At 40.3% G+C, this 13,622-nt stretch overlaps 1 protein-coding gene across 1 annotated transcript; it reads left to right on the forward strand.

The window, feature by feature from the left end:
* The first annotated feature begins 224 nt into the window (after window positions 1-224).
* Gmnc (geminin coiled-coil domain containing) lies at window positions 225-11,151 on the forward strand. Its single transcript, NM_001432508.1, is given in 5 exon segments — window positions 225-633; window positions 2,683-2,857; window positions 4,479-4,567; window positions 5,465-5,581; window positions 7,569-11,151. Coding segments are annotated over 5 exon segments (1,008 nt in total). The 5' UTR covers window positions 225-630; the 3' UTR covers window positions 8,193-11,151.
* Window positions 11,152-13,622: the final 2,471 nt, after the last annotated feature.

The raw sequence follows: 13,622 nt of genomic DNA on the forward strand, positions 1-13,622 counted from the left end.
GGTTCTTGCATTAAATATGAAAAAAATAAAATAAAATCTAGTGGCTGCTATTAAGTTACCATCACTTGTTATCCTGTGACCAGGGAATGCACAGAGCGCCACTCACACCAGGGCCCCTTGGATGGGCTTTAGTGCTGTGCAGAGACCAAGGTTTGGCCTTCAGATGCCTCCGGGGGCTGGCTGGCCGCCCTGCCCGGCCCCGCCCTGCCGGCTGCTGGGCGCGTGGCGCAGAGCGAGCAGGGCAGCCAAGACCCCATCGCCGGCTGCCACCGCGCCAGGTAGACTCTGTAGACTCAGCTCACACAGGCACAGGCTTTGACCGGGCGGGCGTGCCTTGGATGCTGCCTCCGCGCCCGCAAGGAGACGCGCAGATCTCACGTCCCAGTGCGGGTGTCTCGGGAGTGGCCGTGGCTTAGGTTGGGCGGCTCCCTAGGCACGCACGTCACCTTGTTTGACAGCCTCCTACTAAATCAGAGAGCAGCGCCGGCCAGGAGCCTCGCGCGCGTCACTGGCAGCTCCGGCGGATTAGAACTCGCCTCCTCGCTCCTCCCTGCAGTCCCGTTTAAAGTTAAGGCTGGCTTTAAGAGAAAGTTGAGTGAGCCTAGTATCTTCAGCGCTTTCTTCTGCGACATGGTAAGTGAGGAGCTGGCCTTAACTGGTCTGCTGCCAGGACCTGGGGGCCCTGGAAGACAGTAAACTGCATTTCAAATATACTCCTCTTTGGGAGATGCCTTTGTACTTTCCAATTAAAATAGGCACCCCTTTTATTCTCTGTTCCCGTTCTTTGCACATTTGCCTCCCTACCCCACCCATTTGCCCTCACCCCGCACAGACTTTCTTTCCCCCCCACCTGTTCCTCCAGCTGATGCCCACATTTGCAAACACTTAGATTGGAACTGCTTAGGAGCCTTTGGGGTTTGTTTTCCTCTCGGGTGTCAATTGCATAATAGCTTAGCTCTGATTCCAATAATAACCTCCGAAAAGAGTCTACAAACATACTTTTAGAAAGAAAAAAAGAACACAGCACTTGATAAACCTTTGGCTGCATTTCTTTAGGCAACGGCTGCCCAAGCTGTACTCTAAAAGTTCACTCGCTGGGAGCAGAGCCCAAGTGTTAGTCTAGAGACTCAATGATAACTTAGTTTTATTTTCTTACTCCTCCTCTTCTTCTTCCTCCTTTCCTTCCTCCTCCTCTTCCTCACCCCTCCTCCTCTCCCTCCTTTCCTCTCCCTCCTTTCTGCTTTCTCTTCTGGTATCTTTATTTATGTTATGTCTAAGAAAGTCTTCAAGGCAGCAACAGACTGACAGTGTTCAAAAAGTTTGTTCAAACCTGTCCTCTGTTGCCACAGATATCTTTTACCTGATTAAACATTGACACATAATTAAGAGTGGGCTGTTGGACAACTTAGGGCAGCCTGCCTGCCCTGCATGGACATTTGGAAAGACCATATCTGAGGTTTGAGGAGTGAGTGGGGCGGGGCAGGAAGGTGTTCAGTGAATCAGAACACAGTGCAGAAAGCATGCCAGGAAGCTACTGGTGGCAAGAGAACTTGGAAAGGGTACCAAGCTTTAGTGATGGTGGAAACTAGAGCACACTGCCTTTATTCTCAACTTTTGACATGGAGCGACAGTAGGACCCAGTGACTGTAGCTGAGGGGAAAATGTATGTAATCACCTCTGTATACATAGATACCTATATATGTATGTCCATCCACGTATCTGTCATCCAACCATCATGTTGAGGTTTGCTTTGTTGCTACGTATTGTGATGCTAAATTCCGTACCAGAACGTCTAGCTCTATGAGTAAATTACAAGCTTTTGTTGTGCAAACTTCGTCCTTAATTTAAAGCTATTGGTTAAATAAAACTGGCCAATTACTAGAAGGATTTGAGTTACCTGGTTGGGACTGGAGAGGCTAGAGGAGAGAGGAGAGCTGAGGAGGAGAAGGAAAAAGAACAGGAGGAGAGGAGGAAGCCATGGTGAGGGGAGATGAGCCATGAGCATGTGGCCAGGAGAAACAGCAAGTATCTGGGGTACACTGCTGGGGAGGTAGCCAGGTCAGCAGTTAGAAAATTACATTAGGTGCTCCCCCCACCTCAGTGATTGTCAAAGCCAAATAAAATAACCACAGTCTGAGTCTCATTCATTTGTTAGCTAGATGGGGATAAGCTTAAATTGGGCTTCCTATGGTATAAGGCACATACCTGGTTCAGATTCCCAGTCTAGGAAGTTAGTTGCTATGATACCATGCAGAAGTGTTCTCTCTCTCAACACATTGCAGTCTGTGATCCTTATCTCCCAAGGCTATTAGAAACACAATCAAGATGTTTCCTACAGAGTTACAAATAGTTCTTCTATTTTTGAATCTTCTTTTTATTTAATTTCTGGGTAGCTTATGGGTTGAACTGAGTACGTATAGTAGGAAATAATCTTCTGATGTTTACTCGCCAGGTCCATCCAATGCTACTTACTCTGGGAAAAGGCCTTAGGAAAGTACTGGGTAATTCAGAGATCCTACTCCCTTTTTCTTGTAATTGTAACCACAACATGTATTGTTGGACCTGTAGTTATCACCTTCATTGTTTGCTTCACCGCTTATCATTTCTCTGTTTCTCCCACTCTCTCCCTCTCCCACCTGCCGTCATGCCATCCCCACATCCCCACCATGCTGAATTTTACAGAACACCATTCTGCCTTGCCAAGATCAGTATTTTGTAGGAGGCCAGAGTTCTAATTGCCCGTATTCCACTGCCACGTCAGAATCTGGTGTTGACGTTTCCAAGGAGACTTGGGTCTCTTTCTGGGCTGCTGGTCTCCTGGACAACTCTGAGCTCCAACAGGCACCACATGTGTTGGGTAAGTTGACTCTTGTGCTTCCCTGTGAGAATGGGCCTCTTCGCAATCCCCATGATAGGGCTGAACTGCTACAGAAAAAGAGATATTGTAGGGAATTCGAGTAAGCCCCCAAACTCCTGCATTTTATGGGATAAATCTGGTTGTTCTGTACTCATCAACTAGGAAAAATGAAAGTCTTCCCTCTTCTGTGTTAGATAACTTGTTATTCCCTACATTGTGTAATTCTTAGGGGTTTCCAACTCATGGATTAACTTTGGGTCTATAACAAAGTTTCATAAACAGCACATATTTGGAGTCAAGGTATCAGGTGGAGCATTTATTTAGTAATTTGGTGAGATCCTTAGGACCTTGAGGGAAAATCAAGAATGAGTAACAATGTTTATTTCATAGCACAGATTCTGAGAACAGTACTACGTACATAGAAACAACCGTTTCCCTTTCACATGTGCACTTCAACTTTAGAATGATGTCCGATGTTGATGGAAATTATACAGAGTACATTGGGCTGGCGCTTATGCATATTAAAGGGATTTCTATATTAATGTGTGGTTTCTGTAAAACTCTCAGGCACTACCAAATCAAAGACCCATGCATTTACTCCGTCCCAAAGTATTTTGGAAACTGAAATGTTTAGGACAAGATGCTGAAGCAAAAACAAACACATAAGGCACGGAAGAAGTTGTTCAGTCTGGTCTTTTTATTTATAAGCAAAAGCAGAAGTAGAATGTCTCAGGATGTGAACCCAAGTTTTATTTTTATTTTCTTGCTCACCATTGTGATTTAATACTAAACGTTTCAGCAATATTATGCTAAAACCAGCCCATGTCACAACTGAGATTGTGCGAGAAACAGTTTTGATTGCTGGGTATAGTTGCTGTAAATTATGAAAAACATAAACCTTTTTGAAAAAATTTAAAATATACAGATATGAACACTTGAAATAGATCATGTATAATTTGGTAGGGAAATCTCCATGAAATTGTTCAGAGAAACAAGAAGCATATCACTGACGTAACTGGCAGTAAGAGCTGGGAATTTGGCTAGGCCATGGAGGACTTCTGCACCATATACAAGGTCCTTGTTTAAGTGTCTAGCATTAATTAATAAATAAGCAGATGCTGGAAAATGTTATCATACCATAGCATAAAATTCTCAACAAATTCTGCCCTTTCACAGGTCACAAGTAGGCAGAGTGAAGTTGAAAGGCAGCTTTACAATGTAGGATTTGATCACAGAATTAAATATCATCAAATGCTAAAACTCAGAAAATATCATAAACACGAGAAAGGATTGGTAGAACCACAATATTGTGCCTAGTGGAAAGCAGGGTCAGTCAATATTCCTATGAGGTACTGAGAGGGAAGACGTAGCCTGTATTCCCTTAGCCAGCAAGCATGTACATCCCACTCTAGGAGCTGAGCTCTCTTGAGAGGGCATCTTTTTGGTCACTTTTGCAGGCAGTCCATAAATATTTCCTCACTTCTTTCTTCCGACATCTTCGAAACGTGTCTTTTCCTGTGTAAGAGAGAAGTAATTAAGTCTATTAAACACTCAAACTCATTCATCGAGTTTTCAATCACACAGTCCTGCATGTGTTCATTCGTTTTCTGTTTTCACATAGAATCGCCCAGTGGCTTCAGTTTCCCTGTTCCTGACTCGTGTTCATGGGAAGAGACTGAGCTCTCATCCCAGCTCTACAGAAATAAACAGGTATGGATAAGTATCCAGAATATTGACACTATCCAACTCCATAAATCCCATTCTTTCCTGAGTCCCCCCCCCCTTTTTTTCATATTGATTTTTAGTTTTATATCATTTCTACTTTTAAAAAAATCACAGTGGCTCAGTGTTGTGTGTCCAAAGAGATAATGGTTAGATGAACAAACTCACAGAAACAGTGGCTCCAAGAAAGCCAGTGACTGACCTCTCAATTCACCATTTTTTTTTAATATTATCTGTGGAATATTTCAGCAGCCCTACTCTCTGGGCTGCTGCCAAGAGCAAAGAAGGAATACAGTAATGTTTCCAACCATAAACATAGCTCATCTTTGAGAGGAGGGATGATGATAAACGTTTTCACTCCAAAGATCACTCCTTCTCCAGGTTTCATTTGTGACTCTTCCTGAGGAGCAGTCTTATTTATTGCACACACAGACAAACCAGTCTGGTGCTGGTGTGTGTGGGGGGGAAGCAAGGTCACAACACCTCTCTCTCTCTCTCTCTCTCTCTCTCTCTCTCTCTCTCTCTCATAAACGTGCAAGGAAGGAGTCCAGTCAAACCTTCTTACTATCCTTCCTATGTTTAAACAGTTCCGTGTGGCTCACTTTCCTCCATACCCACCTAATTCCCTGTGGTTACAGTTTTGAGAGTCATCTGATCTCTCTAAATACTTTGCAATGAATGGAATATTCGGTGCACAAAACTGAACAATCAGGTGGTAGGGAGTGTGGATTTAATTTAGGACTCGGAGGAGTAGGGTTCTTTGAAACTATGTTCATAAAACAAACAAGAACAATCAAGTTTAAGAAGGTTGGGGAGCAGTGAATTATTATTAGGTTACAAAACCAACACCTGGGAGCACCCTTCACCTTTTTGTGCTTCCTGCAGCTCCAGGATACTCTACTACAGAAGGAGGAAGAACTTGCTAGGCTACATGAAGAGAATAATCACCTCAGACAATACCTGAATTCCACTTTGGTTAAACGTCTGGAAGAGAAGGCCAAGGTATGTAATTATCTGTCTTACAAGTTCAAGACAGTGAGTTGACAAGGGAATCATCACGTAATACCCCATGACTAAACACACGACGTTTACTTGAACAAGGTGCCTACATGGAACTTAATAGGATCGTTATCTAGCCTTCATGATATATATGGCTTCAACAGGATTTTTATATATACCATCTCCCAGAAGTTTCTAGTTTCAATTTTTAACTAGATATCATCAAGGAAGTTGTTTCAGGATACAAGTTAGAGGAATTGATGACCCTGGTGTTATTAAATGTGGAATATTGGAGTAGAAATCAAGTGAAAAAAATGTCAATAGTTCAAAGTATGTGTTAGATGTTAGCTAAAGTTCTTCCTTAGGGCCTGTCTTAGTTAGGGTTTTATTGCTATGAAGGGACACGATGACCATGGCAACTTTTATAAGGCAAAGCATTTAACTGGAGTTGCCTTTTACAGTTCAGAGATTTAGGACATCTCCATCTGCATCCCAAGTCAGCAGGAAGAGATTGCCACACACATCCTCCGACGAAGCTACCCCTACTTCTACAGGGCCACACTTCCTAATAGTGCCACTCTCTATAGGCCAACCGTTTAAATTCCTGCGGAGTCTCAGGGGCCATTATTATTCAACCCACTACAGGGCCTTTGTTATCTTAATTTGTAAATGGATGGGCAAAGAGCCCTGGTGGTGGGGGGCGAGGGTGGGCAGGGTGCGGGTTGTAGAGACAGTTAAGTAAGTAAAGCATTTTCAGGCATCTTTGAAGAACTGAATTTAGACCCTGGAGAGTTCCCATTAGAAGTTTTGGTATTCGTCTGCATTCCCGGGAGATTACAGGGAAATTGAGGAGACCCTTGAATCCCACTGGCCAGCCATCCTGGAAGATCTGTGAGGGACTCTGCATAAAAATATAATGTGAAGAGTGATAGAGAATGACACCTACCCAACTCAGCCTCAGGCCTACACACAGGCACACACACACACACACACACACACACACACACACACATACCCTTCCCCCGCCCACCTGTGTCCCCACTGGTGATGAGGGATACACCAGCATTCTATCTTTCTTCCCATTTTTCTTGGACTTCTAAGTGAACTACTTTAACTCAAGGATACATATCTCACCTTTAAGCATTTTTGTTTTTCCTTCTTTTATTTCACATTTCAGTTCGCATTTGCCCTCACTCTCATTAATGTATCGATCATCAGTGATCTCATTTATAGACAAACTATGACATTAATCTAAATTTGATGCTACCACCTGTCTTTTCAGTTCAAAGAGTCACTAAATTTGATTTCTTTGCAATCTATTTAGCTTTGACTAAAACACATTTTTACAGTTGCTACTCTGAAATCCTAACATTGGTTATTAATCCATAAAAAGTATTTTATAAATTTATTAAAGTGATATTATCTTTAACCCTTTTGATATCAGGTCTCTAAATTTAGAATAATGAAACACATCACATAGGATTATTTTGAAAGTTAATATAATAAAAGTAAGAGGTGGTTTATAGTGTTTAAATCTGTGGTTCTGTCTAGATTCAGATGAATGAGATTTAAATCTAGGCTAAGGAGTACTCAGTCAATCACTCTTATGACTATGTCTTACTTTATTTATTAATCACTTTGATAGCATCTGCATCCAACGAGGAAAAACATATAATCAATGGTTTATAAATGATGGTCCTATTTTATTTACTTATAAATAAGTTTTATAAGTGACACCTACTATTAACATCAGCTTTTCCTTCTCTTAGTTGAAATCTTACAGATATCTGCTTCCTTCAACTTTTAAAAACCGAGTAAAGAATGTGAATTAAAGTAGCAATTTATTAAGAATATTTATGCAACAAACAGTAGCTAATTGATTAGTTTTACTTATGCGGAAATCCATAAGACATTCAGCCCTTTTCCCTAAGTAATCGGGAGAACAGTAAGTATCTGCAGGAGGTATAGTTTTCCAATATTGCTTTTCCAGAAATTGCTGTCATCGGATGAGTTTTCCAAAGTGTTTGGAAAACTCAGGAAAGAGAAGAGGAAACCCAAAGAACACAGACACCCCCCTACTGAGATTCCCCAGTCCAAAACTGCCAAGAGAAACCTCTCCACGGAGTTTACTAACTGTGAACAACAACCTGGGCCCCATGTGGACCCCTGGGTTCTTCAAACCCTTGGGTTGAAAGACCTCAACACCATTGATGACACCCTACCAGCTAACTACAGTGCCACCGCTGTCGCCTCTCATCTCAGAACAGTTCCCAGTACATCCTCCCAGTTTGTACACGATGAAGTTGGCTATGCTAATGTCCCCAGAGACCTACACCTTGACTATGTACATCAGAGAACGCATGCCTCACATACAACCTCCACTCACCAGGATGATTGTTTCAGTTTTCCTAGGCTTTCTAATCCTCCAGTAAGGGTGCAAACTCTTCCTTACCACACTGCAGATGTGTCACCCAACAAGACAGAGGTGGCCTTTTCCACTTCTTTGAGCCCTCACTGCAATGTGAAAACGCATTCTTTCCACCAGGGACAAGCCTTTGTGTGTCGAGATGAGGAGGGAGGTTGGAAGTTTACCTGGGTCCCTAAGCAGACCTAGTGACTCCCTTCTTCTATCACAGACTACTGCCAGGATCTCCATCTACGAAGACCTCTTGCATAAGGACTTGACCACTGAGAACACAGCAGCCCTTGCCTGCCTCTTGCCACTGCCAATATTCCTTTAGGTTACACATGTAAACTTGTAGCGTATGGTTGTTCATAAACCACACTAATGGGTCTGCTCTTCCTTTACTCATATTTGACCCATTTACATGTTCATACCTGCTGTTGGCCTTCTCTCATTGTCTGGTGCCTGGGAATATATTTTCTAATTACCGGTGCATTTTTGTTTTTCTGTTTTTGTTTTTTAAGACAAAACTGTTCTTTTCCAATTATGGCCAGTTTAACAGTATATCATATTCAGTCAAAGTGTAAACCTGGCTTCCATTCATCCTCTGCTTGTCTTTATTTCTGAAGGCTACATTTAGAGTGAGTCCCAATTCTCTTTCACATACTTGCCACTGGATGTTTACAGATGGGGGTACTGCCCTTTGGCACTACTGAAGACACAGGGTGGATGTGAGTAACATCATATCCATGGAAGATCAAACAATTAAATGTACCATAGTGAGTGTCTCTTAAACAAAGCTAACCTCACTGATAAGCAATACCAATGACAGATTACAGCAGTCAAAAGAACTGCATCTGCTTTAAAGTGTCACGTGGTATATTAATCTCTATTGGCAGCTAACATTGTTTCTTTGAGCAATACGGTACAAACTTCTTTGAGGGACTTTAATTTTTTTTTTTTTTAAAAAAAGCAAGGTTTCCCAAACTATACAGAGCCTGACAACTGTTTCACTGGAACAGTAAGTTGATGTTGTCTTACCCTTGTTCACCCTTCATTCAGCAATTCCACCAAAATATTTATGGAATACGTAGTATCTGTGTTGGACAAGGTACAGTGACATATGTCCCAAGATCAACAACAGCGCCCCAGTTAACCTTGCAAAAGCTATTTGATTTGTGTGAAGGTTTGACTTTTCTGACTCTAGATTACAGGCAGAAGACTAGGAAACCACTAACATTCTGAATGTTTGTGTGGGTTCCATCAGCTTCAGTCCAAAATAACATCCCAGCCTATTCCCTTTAATTTTGGTAAGTGATGCAGGCATTGCATAGGGTTTATATACAATCAAAACAAGAAAAATGATGATAAGCAATCTATTTGTAGCATCACCAATTCTGTTCTCATATATTTTTCAGCATCAGCCAGTTTTGTGTGTTAGTGAGCCTGGTAGAGAATCATTTGCATCTACCAATAGATACGAATTAATTCTCAGACTGTGCATAGGTTGAATGCAAATCCTAACAGCAAGGATTCATCCTTTTCTAGATTAAAGAAATGTTCCCACGTGTTTGTTTCCTTTCCACCCTGTTCTTGTCAGAATTAATCATACATCATGGACATTCACCTGTACTGTCTGCACACAGTTCATTACTATTTCTTTCTCCATCATCCTCCTCATCCTGTCACTTCACAGAAAGCACGTCTGAAATGTCTACTGACTGTAATTTTTTTGTTAGAAAGATGTGCCTTTGGTTTTTGGTCTTTGTTCTCTGTTTTAGTTTGATCATAAAATTCAAAGAATCTGTGTTATAATTTCTATCGCTAATCAGTTTTGTTTACTGGTACTCACTGGGGTGTTTTCATAACTTATGGAGCGATAGAACTTTTAAAAGCTTCCTTTTCAAAAGAGTTCCTTTTACATTTTAGTATCCACATCCCTGGTGGGTAATGTCAATCTCATTTTAGAATAACAAAGTGAACATTAGAATAGATTGTGTGTTACTCTGCTAGGAATTGTGTAAATAACACAATTACTTTGAAAGTCGAATACACAGAAAATCAAATTGGCAAACAAATATTTATGTTACGTTGTTTAAGCACTGTATTGTGTGATGTATGCCATGAAGAAATACTCAAGTTCAGCACAGTATTTTGGGACACAAAGAACAGCCACATACACATCACAGCTTTGAGATCATTTCACATCAACTTTGTCTCAGCCTAATGTATAGAAGTTACATCCCATTGATAACTTGTTTAGATGTATAATATAAAAGGTGGTAACAGAAGGATTACCACATAGTTTTTGCAATTATATCTTGAAATTTCTCATATTTATTTGAGTTACATATAGACTCTCATTTTGTTGATGTGTAAGAAATTCCAAATTTCATTATGTGAGTACATGTTCTGACTTTTATGGGTTGATCTTTCCTCTCCAGCCATCCACTTAATATTTTACAAGGTAAAGTGACAAATGAAAAACCCTGTCTTTTGCTGAATGGGATGGGCACTTTCACATGGTAGAAATGATTTCCAAAAATAGATATCGCTCCTTCTAGGTTGTAACCATAATCTTCTCTATTTGCACTAATTTTGTAACATGTTTATAGCTGGATTAGTATCGTTGGGACTTAGGGTTACTGATTGTTTCCTTTTTCCAGGTATATAAGTGAGACTTTTGAATAATCTGTGGCCTAAAAGGGATCAAATGCCTAATCAGTGCAACTGTCTTAAACCTACCTTCACAGGAGAATTTGAATCTAATGTTGATTTTAATCATATTAATAATATTATATTAATTATTCAAAATTTTATATAATGTATTTTGATGACTAATATCTCCAACCCCTCCCAGATCCACCTTCTCTACCCTTACAAACCCAATATCTCTGCTTTGACTTATTTATGAATCAACCTGATAGGTTTAGTTCTTATAATATACATTTATGGCATACCTATGTTTTTAAATATGTTTAAATCTTCATTTTCTTAGATGGACATAGACATTTGGTTTTAATTCTTACAAAAATATCTATAAATGTCAAGAACAGTTTACTTCTTGGAGTGTAAATGCTAAGATTTATTTTTGATTGGAACTATTTCTAAGTATATAAGTCAACTTTGTAATCAATCTATGACCAATAAATTACATAACTTATTTTATTGCCCTTTGACTCTTATTTTGGAAATGATTTGCAGTGAGTGGAACAGTGTTCTAAGAAAGAGAATTTTGAACCTATTTCTGCTATATATTTTGCATCATAAAATAGGTTTTCCTTTCCAAATCAGTTTTTTAAAAGCACAATTATTAACAAGGGGGAAACTGCTTACCTGATATGACGTATGACAGGCTTTGATGACGATATTAGGATACAACATATTAGCTGCAAATGGGAAGCATCACTTGAACATGTTTCATCAAAGGCAAGGAAACTGCTGGCTCTCAAGGAGGGCCATCTGCTCCCGTGGGAGCTAATCCATGTCCAAGGTTTGGTCACGGCAATCTTTCCTGAGAGAGGCTATGCTTGGGAGCAGATTCTTAAATGGAAATAAAGAGGTGCTTGCACAAACAAACACGAAAGAACACAGGCTGTGACAAGTTCTGTGAATGTAAAAGGCAAGCTTCATCTCATAAAACACTTTTCTGATCTTCTCACCTATAATTGTCCCAAATGATAGAAGGAAGGTGGGCTTGGCCAAGTGGAATAATCAGCTGACTAGAATTACTGCACACAGAAACTGAGCAGTGTCCCAAGCTTGTGATCTATTCTAGACCATCATTCACAAGGAAAGTATTAATATTTATCTGGCAGGAATACACAGAGATTTTTTCAGTGTCAGGATTTTATTTTATTTTTGTAGCATCATTTGATTTTGGGGGGGGGTTGTCTTGGAGAAAACTGACTGAATTTCTCTCTGAATGAAACTTAAACAAGAATATAATGAATGCAGCAGAACAGTAAATACTTCGATTATGGTGGGTGCTTGTTAGGGGAATAGCAGGATATAAATGACATGAAGGGAAAATGGGATAAACAGACTCCCTGAACAATATAGACAACTGCTGCTTTTCCTTTTGGTTGATGGAGAGAATCTTTTGATGAAGAGGCCATGCACTTCTGATACAGAACTCAAGGATCCATGCTGACCTAACCTGAAAGCCTTTCTTGGGAACTAGCTTTCATTGGAGTGAAGGTGCGTGCAAGCTTCCCAGGCAGGAATGCAACTACTAGTCCTACCCAGCTGTAACACCGATGAACCCCAACAATGGCCTCACAGCACCATATTCCCAAGTGCAACAACATAACGTTATACCTTGGTGGTAGCCATCAGGTCTCTCGTTGGACTAAGAACTGCTCAACAAAAGGGAAACCATGCCTGTTATTGGAAACTTTTTCAACTTTCAGGGGCTAGTGATGTCATGGATCTGAAGGAGAACCTTCTAGCACTAATTAACTGATCCATAACTCAAACAACTCCTAACTAGATTCTAAATATTTATTTTTATACCTACAGATTGTTGCACCTCTTTCCCTTCATCAAAGAAGCTTCTCTTGCAGCAGAGATGAACATTACATTGGCAATTACATTACACTGGACAAAGTACAAAGAAAAGCTGATCATGGGTTGTTCTGAAGCAATGGCTATAACCATAACATGACTCCTACACTTTAGTGTCAAGGAACATCAAGAAAAAAGGGATGGAAGCAAATGGCAGGGAAACTACACTCATTATACTTCAGTACTTTCATTTTCTAAATGGGACTTCAACAATAAGAGCGATGATAGACCTGCTTTATAGAAAGAGGTAAATCTCTTAGAGTCCTGTCCCCAGAAAAAGAATTACAGGAAGCAGATGGATAATGAGAAAGAGGGAAATTTAGCTTTTTCAGGGTTGAACCCCATAATTGCTTTTCTAATACCAAGTGGTCAGTCCTAAAATTATATACATATAAACAACACCAAGCAGGCTATATTTACGTAGCTATGCACTTGTACCTATATATGATAATAACAATTAAAGAAAAGGACATATATTGGAGAAAGGGCAGGGCTTAGGGAGCACATGGAAGAGGTGCAACTGGAAAGGGAAATGGGCAAAATCATCCAAATATCTATATGAGAACTATTAGGAAACTTAGGTCCAGTTTTCTGGTCAATCACGAAAACTAACTGAAGCCCTATAATAAATATATAATGCTTATTTTATGGGAGTCCAATGAATATATGGCACCATGGCTATAGAAGAATATACGAGGCCTTTGATACAAAGGCTCTCAAAGCAGGCAGCTCTCTTAGTCCTTTATCTTCCTGTTACCACTGGTCTAGTTGGAGACTCAAAATTTCATCATGTACAACAGAGATCTTTTTCAAATTTCACAAGTTTAATATGAGGATGAAATGGTAGCAAACTATCAAGAAGGGACTAACCCTTGAAAATAGTAATGGGCCTCTTCCCAAAGAAGGGCAGAGATGTTAAAGGGAAAATTAATTTATTTCCCAATGACATCTGTTCATGTGAAAACCTAAAGCAGAAATGTACAAGTATTTCACATGAAAGTCTACTGGATAATGGGCAAGGGGTCGCTAAATAAAGTGCTTTCCAAGAAAACAAGGGAAGTAAAAGGAACTAAA

Source organism: Rattus norvegicus, chromosome 11 (assembly GCF_021556685.1).
Source record: "Rattus norvegicus strain SHRSP/BbbUtx chromosome 11, alternate assembly SHRSP_T2T, whole genome shotgun sequence".
In the NCBI taxonomy this organism is placed as follows: domain Eukaryota; kingdom Metazoa; phylum Chordata; class Mammalia; order Rodentia; family Muridae; genus Rattus; species Rattus norvegicus.